The following is a 14,288-nucleotide window of genomic DNA, read 5'->3' on the forward strand; positions in this document are numbered from 1 at the left end:
ATGCTAATATAGGCTTTAGTTATTTTAGAACTAAATCCTATAGTTGTGTAAATAATTTCAAAAATGTCACAGCCTTAAAGCTTTTGTTGTTTTATGAAACTAAAGCCTATTAGATGATTTCAAATGCATTATAAATTTAAAAAATTAGTTTTTTAAATCAAAGAAGATCTCATGATTAAATATCCTCTTTGGATCAAGTTAGTTTAAGACATATGTGAAGAAATTAAAATCAATCATTACATTTATAAAAAGGACATATATTCATGAAAATTCTTCATATCTTTCAACTACTTAAAAAACCATCCAGTTATCTACTTTTATGCTCAGTAATTTTAACAAAATAATGAATGCACTAGTATGGCTAATTTATTCATTTTTATATTAATGATATAAAAAGCCAATACTAAATGTAGTTTCGATTAAGAAAAGAAAAATGCACTTATAATAAACTATCTTATCGGTTAATAAGAAAAGTTAAAAGGAAAATACAAGTTAAAATAAAATGATACATTCATTATGAGAGAAGTCTACGGACACCTGATCACCATGTGCAATATAAGATAGCTTATCAATTTTTATAACAAATTCAAAAAGAAAAATACTAATAATTTATTATCATTTATTACCAAATTCAATATTTGAGTAATAAATTTATTACTTTTTAATATTGTTTTAAAAATACATTAAATATTATTTTATGAATTAAGATAACTTTTTTACTAATAATATATATTTTCTTGTGTTAATAAAATTAAGTTTTAATATAACACAATAAAAAAAATTAATTTACTTGAATTTTTAAAATAATAATATAAATGTATCAAATTTATTTTAATCATTAATATTTTATTTTTTAATTATCTATAACAATATATAAAGAATATTCCCTCTTTTATATTCACATCTCATAATACCAATTATACCTTTTAGGTTAAAATACCTTTTTTATCCCAATTTTCGTCAAGTTTTTTCAAATAAGTCTTAATTTTAGTTTTGTATTCAAATAGGTCCCAATTTTCGTCAATTTTGTTCAATTGGATCTTTTTTGCTACCACCGTTTAAATCATTAACGACCATGAACAGTAACTGCTACGTGTCACTTCGTGGTTTTTTTTAATTTTTTTTAGTTTTATTTTATTTTTATTTTAATTTTATTTTAATTATTTTAATTTTTTTAAATGTAAGGAGTGTGCCACGTGTCAAAGTCAATGTTCTAAATTCAATTTGGTCCCTGTATTTGTTATTTTTGTTCAATTAGGTTCTAATTTTTGTTAACATTAACCAATTTGGTCCCTCTCCAAATTAAACCCAAATTTAATTTTTATATTAAACTTTACATTTTTTATTAAATATTTTTATATAATATATTAAAATTCACATCATTATAACTTTGATATAAAAATTAAATTTGGTCACATCTTCGATAGGACCAAATTGGTTAATGTTAACAAAAATGGGGACCTAATTAAACAAAAATAACAAATATAGGAACCAAGTTGAATATAGAATATTGATTTTGACACGTGACACACTACTGGGTTGACACGTGGACATTTAAAAAAAATTCAAAAAAATTCAAAAAAACCACGAAGTGACACGTGGCACGCTCGTGGGTTGACACGTGTACATTTGAAAAAAAAAATTAAAAAAATTAAAAAAATTAAAAATAAATAAAAATAAATAAAAATACAAATAAAAAAATTCAAAAAAACCACGAAGTGACACGTGGCAGTTACTGTTGATGGCCTTTAATGATTTAAACGGTGTTAGCAAAAAAGGACTCAATTAAACAAAATTGACGAAAATTGGGACCAAAAAGATATTTTATATATTAATTTAATAACATTATATTATTATCACCTACTAATATAATATCATTTATATTTAAAAAATTTACATACAAGCGTGATAGTGTATTTACATTAGTTTTATTAATAAAAATCCCGTATTGATAATATTAATAGAAACTAACCAAAAAATTAACATTCATAAAATTATAAAGGTTAAAATACATTTTTGTCCCAATTTTCTTCAATTTTGTTAATTTTTTTAAATGTACACGTGTCAACCTAGGAGTGTGCCACGTGTCACTTCGTGGTTTTTTTGAATTTTTTTAAAAAATTTTATTTTATTTTTAAAATTTTTTTTAAATGTCCACGTGTCAACCCAGTAGCGTGCCACGTGTCAAAGTCAATGTTCTAAATTCAATTTGGTCCCTATATTTGTTATTTTTGTTCATTTAGGTCCCAATTTTTATGAACATTAACTAATTTGGTCACTCTCCAAATTAAAACCAAATTTAATTTTTATATTAAAATTCATATTTTTTATTAAATATCTTTATATAATATATTAAAATTCACATCATTATAACTTTGATATAAAAATTAAATTTGGTCACATCTTCTATAGGGACCAAATTGGTTAATCTTAACAAAAATTAGGACCTAATTGAACAAAAATAAAAAATATAGGGACCAAATTGAATATAGAATATTGACGTTGACACGTGGCACACTACTAGATTGACATGTGGACATTTAAAAAATAGTTCAAAAAATTCAAAAAAAATTCAAAAAAATAAAATAAAAAATAAATAAAAAATTCAAAAAAAACCACAAAGTGACACGTGGCACACTCCTGGGTTAACACGTGTACATTTAAAAAAAAATTTTAAAAAATTTAAAAAAAATAAATAAATAATTAAAATAAAAATTAAAAAATTAAAAAAAACCACGAAATGACACGTGGCTGTCACTGTTCATGGCCGTTAATGATTTAAACGGTGTTAGCAAAAAAGAACCTAATTGAACATTATTGACGAAAATTAGACCTATTTGAACACAAAACCAAAATTAGGACTTATTTGAAAAAATTTGACGAAAATTGGAAAAAAAAGTATTTTAACCAATTATAAAATATCTTATGAAAACAGAAAATCCCTATATCTTTTCAAACTATAGCTTATGTTAAATTAATAATTACATATTAAAAGAAAAATGGTCGAAAATATTAGAAACCAAACACCCTGCAGCTTAGCGAAGACATTGACATTGGACAGAAGGATTGAGGGTGTCTGAAATTATGATCCTCAAAGCACTGGTGCCAGTAAAAGGTTGGCATTTGGTTGATGGGCCCAAATTTTACACACGTGGCAGAATTCTGTTTCATCCTGAACTCAACACGAGGACTTAAAAATGGAAAACAAGAAACAGAAAACGGAAAGCAGAGAAGAAACAAGAAACTGCTCTCTGCGCGTTTCAGTTTGCTTCGGGAGTTAAGACGAAAAGGGCAAAAACCCAAATCCCGAGTAAGAAAATTAACAGCATAGGTTTAAAACTTTTTGGCTTAAATATACATTTGGTCCCTATTTTTGTTGATTTTATTCAATTTGGTCCCTATTTTCATTTTATGTTCAATTAGGTTCTCATTTTCGTCAAATTGTGGTCAATTTGGTCCTTTTCACTAACGGTGTTTAAATAGTTAACGTTTTTGAACAGTACATGCCACGTGTCAGCTCCTGGTTTTTTTGATTTTTTTTTTTGATTTTTTTTGATTTTTTTTAATTTTTTTTTAATTTTTTTTTAATTTTTTTTAATTTTTTTTAATTTTTTTTAATTTCAAAAAAATGGTCCACGTGTCAAGTCATAATTGTGCCACGTGTCAGTTTGTGGTAGTATTATTTTTTTTGTCCAATTTAGTCCCTACATTCGTTATTTTTGTTCAATTTAGTCCCTATATTCGTTATTTTTGTTCAATTTAGTCTGACACTAAATTTAATATCTTTTATACAAATTATATTAATATCTTTTCTAAAATTGATCTTTAAATTTATTATTTTTTAAATTCAATTATAAATTATTAAATTTAATTATAAATTGAATAAATTCTTATATTTAATTTCTAAATAGAATATAACTATTTAAAATATTATGAAAATATAATTATTAATTTTTTTTCTAATATTTATATTCTAAAATATTTTTAAAATTGATATATAAAAATATTTTAAATATTCAAAATATTTTAGAAAAATAAACTAATATTTGTAAAATTAACATTTACATATAAAATATTTTAGATTTTAATATCTAAAATGCAATAAAAATATTAAATACTTTAAATTTAAATGTAAATTTTACAAATGTTAATATATATTTTTAAAATTTTAATAATTATATTGTAATAATATTTAAATAATTATATTTTAATAATATTTAAATAATTATATTTTAATAATATTTAAATAATTATATTCTATTTAACAATTGAATCTAAGAATTATATTCAATTAATAATTAAATATTATAATTTATAATTAAATTTAAAAAATAAGTAATAATAATGTCAATTTTAAAAATTAAATGGTTCTATTTTCACAAAATTTGGGACTAAATTAAACAAAAATAACGAATATAGGGACTGAATTGAACAAAAATAACAAATATAGGGACTAAATTGAACAAAAAAAATAATACTATCAGAAATTGACACGTGGCACTAGCATTGACACGTGGCACAATTGTGACTTGACACGTGGACACTTTTTTTGAAATTAAAAAAATTTTAAAAAAATTAAAAAAAAAATTAAAAAAATTTTAAAAAAAATTAAAAAAAAATTAAAAAAAAAAATCAAAAAAATCAGGAGCTGACACGTGGCATGTACTGTTCAAAAACGTTAACTATTTAAACACCGTTAGTGAAAAGGACCAAATTGACCACAATTTGACGAAAATGAGGACCTAATTGAACATCAAACGAAAATAGGGACCAAATTAAATAAAATCAATAAAAATAGGAACCAAATGTATATTTAAGCCAAACTTTTTATATCAGTCCATCTTTTCTGCCTTATAAAAGGGTGTGAGGAGCAGTTTCATTTGAAAAAACGCACACTCTGTGAAGAGGGTCTCATCATTCACGTGTCTCTCCCTTATCTTCTGCTTGTTCTCTTCTCTTCTATTACTTTTTCTCTTCTCTCCTCGTTGTTTTCTGTTTGTTTCCCGAGAATAACGTAATTGGGATTTTTGTGGGGCTGTCTGTTTATAAAGGATCTCTATCACTTTCTTATGATTCAACACTGGTTTTCATGCAAAAGGTTTTAGTTTTAGAGGTAAAAATAAAATGGAAGGGAATAAGCAAAAGGGCATCTCGTCGTCCTTCACTTCTGAGTTCTTTGAGTCCATCAAAGAGTCTCATCCTCCTCCTTCTTCTGCTGGTGGTTGGATTTTTGGGTCCATTTTTTCACCTCCATCGCCCAAGACCAAGGTGTGTTTTTCATTTCAGCACCTTGATTTCTGTTTTGACTCTTCTGCTTTTTAGTTCTTGGTCAAATAAGTCCCTTTGCTTTTCTTTTTTCTGCATTTCATGGTTAAGTTTATGTTATGTTTTTGGTTCTACTGTTAAAAGTCTGAGTTTTCTCTCAGGACATATCTTTCGCTGAATTTATTTTAACTCTTGGAATTCTATCTCAGTTTGAACAAGAAACCCACTCGATGAGCCTTTACACCTGAATGATTGAATTTAACTTTCGAAATACTTGACGGGATCATTGAATTGGCTTGAATCATATATCATGCTCTGCTCGTTGCATATTTGAGTCATGGTTCTAAGATTAATTTTGGGATTTGTTTGGTTATATTTCAGGTGTTGGGGAGAGAATCTCTGCGCTCTGAATTGAGTCGAAAAATTGCCAATGAAACCCGGAACTCCAAAATTGGTATTCAAGGTAGATCAACCCTGGTTTTTACAAATTCCGGTGACTTTTCAAGAGACAATATTGAAATAATAAATAATCTCATGCTGGTATATTTCTTGTTGGCACTATTTTCCAATTTTCCTAAACTTTCCACATTTTCCCTGTGCTGAATTGTCTGCTCCCTTAGTGGGTATTGATCCGATTCCACTAGCCAACATCCATCCTGTTATCCTGACAGCTAATTATTTTTATATTTAGAATTATCATAAAAAAAATCTGTTTGTAGATTTATTATTGAGTTTTATACAATTTAATTTATCTTGGTAAGATTTTGCATGCATAGAATGTATTGTACGTACCTAAATATATAGCACCAACTTTTTAATAGCGTTTCTTTTCAAATTCTTTCTTTTTCCCCAAGTTGGTATGCCTTATCCTTCCAATCAATGCAGATCACTCCTCCAAGTACAGTGGTAGCGAAGCTCATAACACTGTGAATAAGGATATGAGTTCCATCTATCAGGATCAGAGAGTTCAACCGTGTCACCTTAGTTCATCAATTCATTATGGGGGCCAGGACATCTGTCCTAGTCCTCAGAGTATCCATAATGAGGGGTTCAACACTTTGGTGAGTTGCAGAATACTTATTTATTATTTTTTGTTATTTTTTGTTCTTATTTGGTCACAGGTTCAGATTCTGGAAATGGTCTCTCCACCTAGTTTGCATTCCCACCCCGAACTCAGTGGAATCTTATCGATTGGGTCTTCCAATTTATAATATTTATTTATACTATATGGGTGTATGTATTGTACACACCATTCACTGTTCTATTTTGTAGATAATTGTTTTCTAGTACCAAGAATTTTTAACATAATCTTTTGTTTAGCCGTACCAGAATGATGCCGGAGATGATGAATCAGAACTTGCTTCAAGAGGAAACTGGTGGCAAGGTATGTTATGACATCTTCTTGTCTGAAAATATTCATATGAATTGTACATGTCTGTCAACGCTCTCATTCTTTTTCTGTCTTAACTTTCTATCCACAGGGTCTCTCTATTATTAAGATCACCCTTGCCCAAGGTACGTCTGCCCAAGGATAATGTTTTCTTCTTTTTTAAATTTAGATTAAGTCTTTGGAAAAACAAACAAGAGGATTATTCTGAAGGGTTTGATATATCTTATGAATTCATGGACCACTCCATAGCCTCTTCACCAACCCACAAGTGCCTAAGGGGAAATAGACTGAGAAAGAGTTCAGCATGTTATGATTCTTATCTATTTCTGAAGTCATACATATAATTATGTATACATCTGATCTTCCTTTCTAGTATTTTAGTCATATTTGGTGCTCAAGCATTTTTCATTAATCAATTAACGCATATTGCAGGTACATAGCAGGATAGTGTACTCCATCGTTTGTTATATGGAAGAGCCATACAGTAATGTTGTGGATAGCAATTGGCTTTGACAAAATCATCATATGAATGTATTATCATGTATGTTTCTTTTTTATTTTACTGTAAAGGATGTTATGCTATGTTATCATGTTGGAAAAAGTTATATAGGAAAGGAATTGTTAGCATTATCAGCTACTATTGTGTGGCTGAACCTCTACAATTATTTACTTTAATGGAAGAAGCTCTTTACTTGCTTCACGTCTGTATTCGTCCTTCAGCTATGATCGCAGATAAATATGCTTTGACACAGTTGATCTTATTCTTTGTCTAGATTACATTTTACTAAGATTCTCATCTAACCAAAATATAGAAACTAAAGTATGTTTGGTAATTTATTAATCAATAGATATAATGTTAACTAAAATAATATTCTTTTTGACTTCAAATAAGATTTTAGAGTTTATAATTAAAGCTAGCAGCTTATTTTAGCTAGTTCTATTTTTTCCATTTTATTAATAATAACTCACCCTAAATATAAAACCATGTTTGATTTTATATCCTGTCTTGTAGTTTTACTATAAAGGAACTTCTTTATGACAATCCAGTCTAAACATAATAAACAATTAAACCATTTTCAATTAACATGTTCCAATGAGATACTTATTTAATGTCATGAAATATTGACAGCTCTTTTCCCTTTAAGCTAATCCAAACGGAAACGATTCACCTTAATTGGAGATTATGTGGCTGGGTTCTTACCCTTTTCGTCATTTGTATGGTTTGGCAATTGCTAAACAATTTGAGCACCTGCCACCATGTCTTGAAAACATAGTTATTGTCCTAACCACACCATGAACTAGGAGCAAATATACACACTACAAAGCTTTAAGGAGCCCACCACGCCACTTACTCTGTACCAAGGAATAACTCAGTACACAGTAAGCTGCCATTAGCACTCACTAAGCCACTTACTTCGAACTAAGGAGTACCTCAGCACACAATAAACAACCATCAGCACCCAAAACCACACTTACTCTGAACTAAGGAGTACCTCAACACATAGTAAACAGCCATCAACACCCAAAGCTGCTTACTCTATACTCTTAGTACACAGTAAGCGGGCATGGCTTTCGAACTCCGCATGGCCGCTTATCGGGTACTGAATACTCCAAACATCCCCTAAAGTATGTGGTACCCGATCCAACCAATCCATAGGCCGTCCACCAAAGATTATTAAGGGTTACTCTAGTAATCTTACCCATTTTTACTGGATCCAGAGCAATTAAAGAGGTATTTTGGGCACAAAAGGCTCATTCCAGGTAGGATCCATAGGTAAAAAGGTATAAATAACACAATGTTCTATGCATTCATTATGCATTAAAATATTCTTTGAATCCCTGACATCACCCGTGCTAACTTAAGCATTAGAGTGTCTTTTGTAGGCACACCTGCACCGTCATCAGAGCTTCACCAGGGTAAGGAAATGTCAAGCCAGCAACCAGATACTAGAGCCGCGCAAAAGATTTGTGGAGTACAACTTGGTGTTGTAAGAACATTTACCATGCACACTACACTTATATAGTTATTAAGCTACATGATTGGGAGGAAACCACCTCAAAAAGGCTTGTAGAGTAATTACCACTAAGTACAAATGTTTGTGGTTTATATTGGGTAACAGTTCCTAAACAAGGCTCTGAAAACAATTACATGTTATCAGTGTCTTACTAGGTTCTTTCCCTATGATTTTTGTTCAAGGAAAATAGGTTGTACATGATTTGTTGTCTTTTCATTATTGCTACAAAACATTCTTTAAAGTAATTTGATATGCGGCACAACTTTTGGAGCGAACTTGATAACCGCATGTTGAAACTTGTTAATCATCACTCACCAATGATTTACATCTTTAGGCTCACTATTTCTGCAGAGTGACGTGAATAGATACCGTAACAGGAACAATCCAAAAATATTTCTCAAGTCCTTTTAGTTTCACAAGAAAAGCAACATCAACCAAATGAACTCCTTACCACAGATCTCCACTTCCCTCTTTCCTTCTCATCCATCAATTTAAATGCCTCTCACATGTGCACAAAACATGCATGCACGAATCACAAGTTCGTGAACCATCTTGGAATCAAAGAAAGAAAGTCAATTGAGATTCTGTGATGCAGTGCTAGCCGCTTTCAAAGATTGTGGCTCAGCAAGCATAATAATTCACAGACCTGTCCAAAACCTAGTTAACCAACTAGTCTATTCAGCTTCTTATCTTAGTTCATAAAGATTCTACTCTCAGCATAAATATTCAAAATCTGATCCGTCACCTTCTTCACCTATCCTTATCCTTACCCATCAACAACAACAGTGGGACAAACAAAGCCTCTTCAGTACCTTTGGGCTCTTTGCTGCTTTGTCTGCTCTTTTGGTTCTGCCTTTATCTCTGACCTCTCTGTTGTCATTCAAGATATTTTCTTTCCTTCTCTTTTTCTTTCTTTTTATCTATAATGTAATTGGTTCTTGACAAATAGTCAAAGATACCACCAGTCATCCATGTTTCACTGATAGATTTGATTGATGAGTTTTTCTACATACATTTAAGATGAAAAAATATGAACAAAATATAATGCAAATCTTTAACATTTTTGAAAATAAAAGCAACAATCTTTAAGAATAAATTTGATTGATTTGGTTCATGATAAACTAGCTCTCAAACACACTTGATTTAAAGTGAATTTCATCAATAACGTATTAAGGTTCCCTTTGATAAATATATTTTTATTCTTTCTATTTAATATATGTTTTCTCATCTTAGAAGAGTGAATTCCTTTAGAGGAAAAGAAATATATTAATACAGTAAACAAATTTGTAAACATTAAACGTTACAAGGGCAGATTTTATTCAGCAAGAACAGTAAAGTGCTGCTAGCCATTATTGATCAGAATGTTACATGGAGAATGAAACGTAGTTTTTCAGTCACAGTTTTAGTTAACAGCGATGCTCCAGTGCCTCCCTGTTTTCAGTACAAACCTAAGGCAGAGTGTAAGCTGCATAAATCAGCAAATAGTTTTTAGAGATGGACCCTAGTTAGATCAAGAAAAGGACTATAAAAACCGTAATAATGCACGGGATTATTTTTAATATTGATTATAAATATTAAATGTATAAGAAAAAATGTAGATTAATATTTTATTATTAATTAAATAATTTTAAAAATTTAATGAAGTATAAATTAATGTATAAAATGTTAAAATTAAATAAATATGATTACAGTTAGTACTTCAGAAGAATGAGAATGTTATCTGAACGATCCAATTCAACATATTGCAAAAATCATATTGTTTACATAACTCTTTCACAAATATTTTGTTTCATCAATATATTATATTCTGAAAAACACGTAATTTATTTTCACAGTTGAAGCCATATTCATCAAGCCTTAAAATTAGGTTTAATCTAATCACAACAATCATATTGTCATATAACCAAGTTCAATAACCATAATTGATGAAGTACACCATCTTCAACAACAACATTACAAAATTAGGCTTAATCTAATCACAACAACAACCATTAACAAACACTTCAATATTTGGTTCGATGAAATCATTGTCTGCTTGAAAGACAACAATATCTCCTTCTTTTAAGTCATTTTCAGAACAAAATAGCCTCCAAGAACTTCTATGTTTTTTTGATATTAGGATTTTGCAATTGACTATAATTTTAGGCCCTATAAGAAACACATCTTCTACATTGTCCTCTCGAATGAAGTTGGCAAACTTTGATGGCAAGCCCTACATGATTCATAAGGTTATTGTTAGTACATTCAGTATTTTCATTTAATTATACTTCTAAGGATAAGAAGAAATCAGAAGACATATACCAAGTGACTTGTTTTATTTTGATACTTTATCAATTTTATTAAAAATATAGATCTTGTATCTTGATGACTGATACGGTGCATAAATGTTGTCAAACTCTTTGGTGTACAACCACCTTTAAACACGGTTAGGTGAAATAAAGAATTTCCCAAATACTGAAACTGATGTGAGAGTCACTTTGGATGTGATACAAATTTCTCATATTACTCCAACCTTCAGTGATTCTTGGATTATTTGAATCCATGTCATAGGTAATTGTCGTGCTCTTACCATTTACATCTACTAAGTGCCACTGTGGACCTAATTTGTGTGCATAACCAACAGCAAAGTGTCAATCGACAAATCCAAATGGCTACAAATTAATGAAGACACTAAATTATTTTCCAACAATAAATAAAAACATGAACACTTTTTTCTCTGCAAGAACACAAACATAAACAAAAACATATATAAGTTATCAACTAACTTATATATCGCTTATTTTAAAATTATAATTACAAAAAATATGATTCTTCATTTGCCTTTAATCATTTTTAAAATATTATTAATGGTTAGAAAAAATGATATTAAAAAATTAAAAGTAATACAAAAAATAAAAATAAAGTCGTATGTATTTATGATTCTTCATTAAAGTCGTATGTATTTATTACAAATCAAAATAAAAATTAAAAGTTAAAAAAGTAATACAAAATATTAAAAAAAATGTCGCTGAATATTTTTTCTTCAAAATACTATATAGTGAAAAAGTATTATCAAAGCAACAAATAAAATACGAACAATTGTAAATCTTTAAAAGAGTTAATATAATTAAAAAATGTGTTGATTAAAATGAAAAGAAAATTGAGTACTATATTAAACACATTGTATTTACAAATTAAAATTTAAAAAAAGAAAAGTCAAAATAAGAAAAAACAGATAAATAATTAAATAATAAAAAGAAGTCTATATTATATATAAAACAAATATAGACTTTAAACAAACATTCATACAATTAAAATAAAGAAATAATAATTCTTTAAAGTTCAGCCAATTAAAATAAAAAACAAAATTGATTGTATAAATGGAAATGAAATAATTTTTTATCTAAAAACATTAACCAAATAAAAAAGACAAATGAAAAATATATTATGTATTTTTATAAATTTAAGTAAACCTTCAGAAAATTGAAATAAAGAAACTCTGATTCTTTAGATACCAAAACATTGTCAAAATTTTTGGTCTGATACCAACTGTAACATCCCGCAAGAATATTACTTTTGAAATAAATATAATAAAATAAATAACAAATTATTTATTGTCAAACCTCGTTTATAATGGTACTTTCCCAAAAACGCGAGAAAATTAAAAACCATGGAATCACATATACTACAATTATTCGCGATCAAAGTTTATTACAAACCATAAAATAACTAAAATAGCTGATGTTCAAAAACATGAAAATAAGTAAAAGATTAAAATCTTCAAATTCCCATTTCATCCCGCGCTCTGAACTCAAGCGTCTCCTGGCTCACCTGTCAAATCATCTGCTCCTGAATAATAAATCATCCGACCATCGTCAAACACAAGCAGATAGGGTGAGCCATGCATGTGTGTGTGTGTGTGTATATATATATATATACATACATATATATATATATATATATATATATATATATATATATATATATGACTCCCATCCCAAGAAAATAAATTTGCATCAATATTTCATTATTCCAAATTACCCATCCCTGATCTCATAGCCCTTCATGAGTCATATGCATGAAACTAGGTCTCGGGACTTTACTGTGCTCCCACGAAACTAACTCTTTTGTGGCCCAACTCTACGAGCCTAACTCGCTCGTAGTCCTGCCCTACAGACTTCTCGTCTGTAGAAAACCATCCAAGCTTACCTCGCTCGAACCCTAGCACGCACGCAATCACCATACTATGGACTCTTCGCCCAATAGTAGCCAACAAAAACATAACTGTTCCTTGCCCATCGTGCGCCCGACGCATGCAATCACCATACTAAAGACTCCTCGCCTATTAGTAGCCGACGGGAACTAGCCAGTTCCATGCCCATCATGCGTCCCACCACCAAGCACATCCCAGACCCCTATTGGACTTAGTCCATCAAGCCCAAGCACAAAGGTAAGTGAACTTAGTCCTTCAAATCCACTAATCCACGCAACAACCAATTTCTCAGCAACCAAAACCGCCTGGCACCGCCTAGACATCGCTAGGTGAAAACTGGCAGTAAACCGCTCGGCGGCCAAACCCCCACCGCCCAACGCTACTAAACAAACATGAGCTTCACAGCTCCGTCACCGCCTAGAGGACACAACCCTGCCGCCACGCGCCTCCTGCAGACAGTGACCACTGCCACTGATTTAAAGCCCTACCGCTTGGCGGCTCGCCCCGCACGGCCAGGCGCCATACCAATAGTGCAATGCTACTGGTTTTTGGCACTTTTTACAAGTCTTAATAGACCCCAAACATACAATATTTCTATCACTCATCAATTATAGCATTTCAAGACATAAAATCAAACCAGAATGTAATATGTACAATTAACTCATGCCCAAGTAAACTATTATCACATCTCAACATTGCCTCACATGATTCACTACAGGAACAAGCCATAAGATATAAATATGACACCCCCCATTTACCACAATACAAATTACAGTTTACATTACCCTTCTCAAATTTCATTTACACCTAAGTCATATCGCAAAAATGATCTTTAGTACACACACGTTAGAATGTTCACTCAATTCTAAAGAGTAAACCCCTGACCATTAACCCAATTCTCACAAAAATCACCCGTGACTCCCCAAGAACACAACTCACAACAAACCTCGCCAAGCACCCTCTACTCTGATGCATCGCTTGGCGGTAACCTAAGTGCCGCCAGGAGGTTCATACCAATATTGTGTTCTGCCACATTTTCCAGCATTCAACAGTATTCACAAACACCCCCATTTCAGTTCGCATTCAGTTTGACATGATTTCACGTACACATGGTATCCAGATTTCATATCCTAATCACGTTAACTTCAATTTCCATATAACATGGCTAATCACAACGATCAACCACGTTAATCCCACATGAACCCTAAATCCCCAATTCAAGTAAAAGTTCATGCAATAGTCCACCAATTACAAATTTACAGATAATAATCCATCATACCGATTAACCTTGTATCATAAGAATCTCTCCCAAGCCTCTCACATCACGGAAATACCAAAAATCAGAAAGAACTAGGCAGGCTAGTTGGTGTCGCTTGGCGGACAACACTTAGCCGCTACGCGGTGCATAGTAGAAACCCAAAAAATG

The 14,288-nt window shown here is 30.3% G+C and overlaps 1 protein-coding gene across 9 annotated transcripts; it reads left to right on the plus strand.

Moving 5' to 3' along the window:
* The first annotated feature begins 3,115 nt into the window (after positions 1 to 3,115).
* Positions 3,116 to 8,913, plus strand: LOC114166193 (uncharacterized). Of its 9 annotated transcripts, none has more exons than XR_014985113.1 (7): positions 3,116 to 3,310; positions 5,647 to 5,728; positions 6,151 to 6,326; positions 6,586 to 6,649; positions 6,747 to 7,003; positions 7,088 to 7,196; positions 8,540 to 8,913. XR_014985113.1 is itself a non-coding variant. In XM_085667696.1 (7 exons), exons 2-6 carry the CDS (start codon positions 5,125 to 5,127, stop codon positions 6,761 to 6,763), a joined length of 483 nt encoding a protein of 160 aa, XP_085523822.1. In that variant the 5' UTR covers positions 3,233 to 3,310; positions 5,099 to 5,124; the 3' UTR covers positions 6,764 to 6,780; positions 7,088 to 7,416. The 9 variants fall into 9 exon arrangements, 3 of the variants coding, with proteins under 3 accessions (XP_085523819.1, XP_085523821.1, XP_085523822.1); XR_014985111.1 differs by having other exon boundaries at positions 6,747 to 6,780; positions 8,540 to 8,909; XR_014985114.1 differs by lacking the exon at positions 8,540 to 8,913 and having other exon boundaries at positions 6,747 to 6,780; positions 6,905 to 7,003; positions 7,088 to 7,416.
* Positions 8,914 to 14,288: the final 5,375 nt, after the last annotated feature.

Source organism: Vigna unguiculata, chromosome 10 (genome assembly GCF_037176805.1).
Source record: "Vigna unguiculata cultivar grain cowpea cultivar isolate G323 ecotype 2 chromosome 10, ASM3717680v1, whole genome shotgun sequence".
Classification (NCBI taxonomy): Eukaryota; Viridiplantae; Streptophyta; class Magnoliopsida; order Fabales; family Fabaceae; genus Vigna; species Vigna unguiculata.

Coding starts and splice junctions, on each gene's coding strand:
- LOC114166193 (XM_085667693.1), top strand. CDS start 3,131: ATGGGCCCAAATTTTACACACGTGGCAGAATTCTGTTTCATCCTGAAC. Junction 3,311..5,646: donor GGCAAAAACCCAAATCCCGA/GTAAGAAAATTA, acceptor GTTATATTTCAG/GTGTTGGGGAGAGAATCTCT. Junction 6,327..6,585: donor ATGAGGGGTTCAACACTTTG/GTGAGTTGCAGA, acceptor TCTTTTGTTTAG/CCGTACCAGAATGATGCCGG.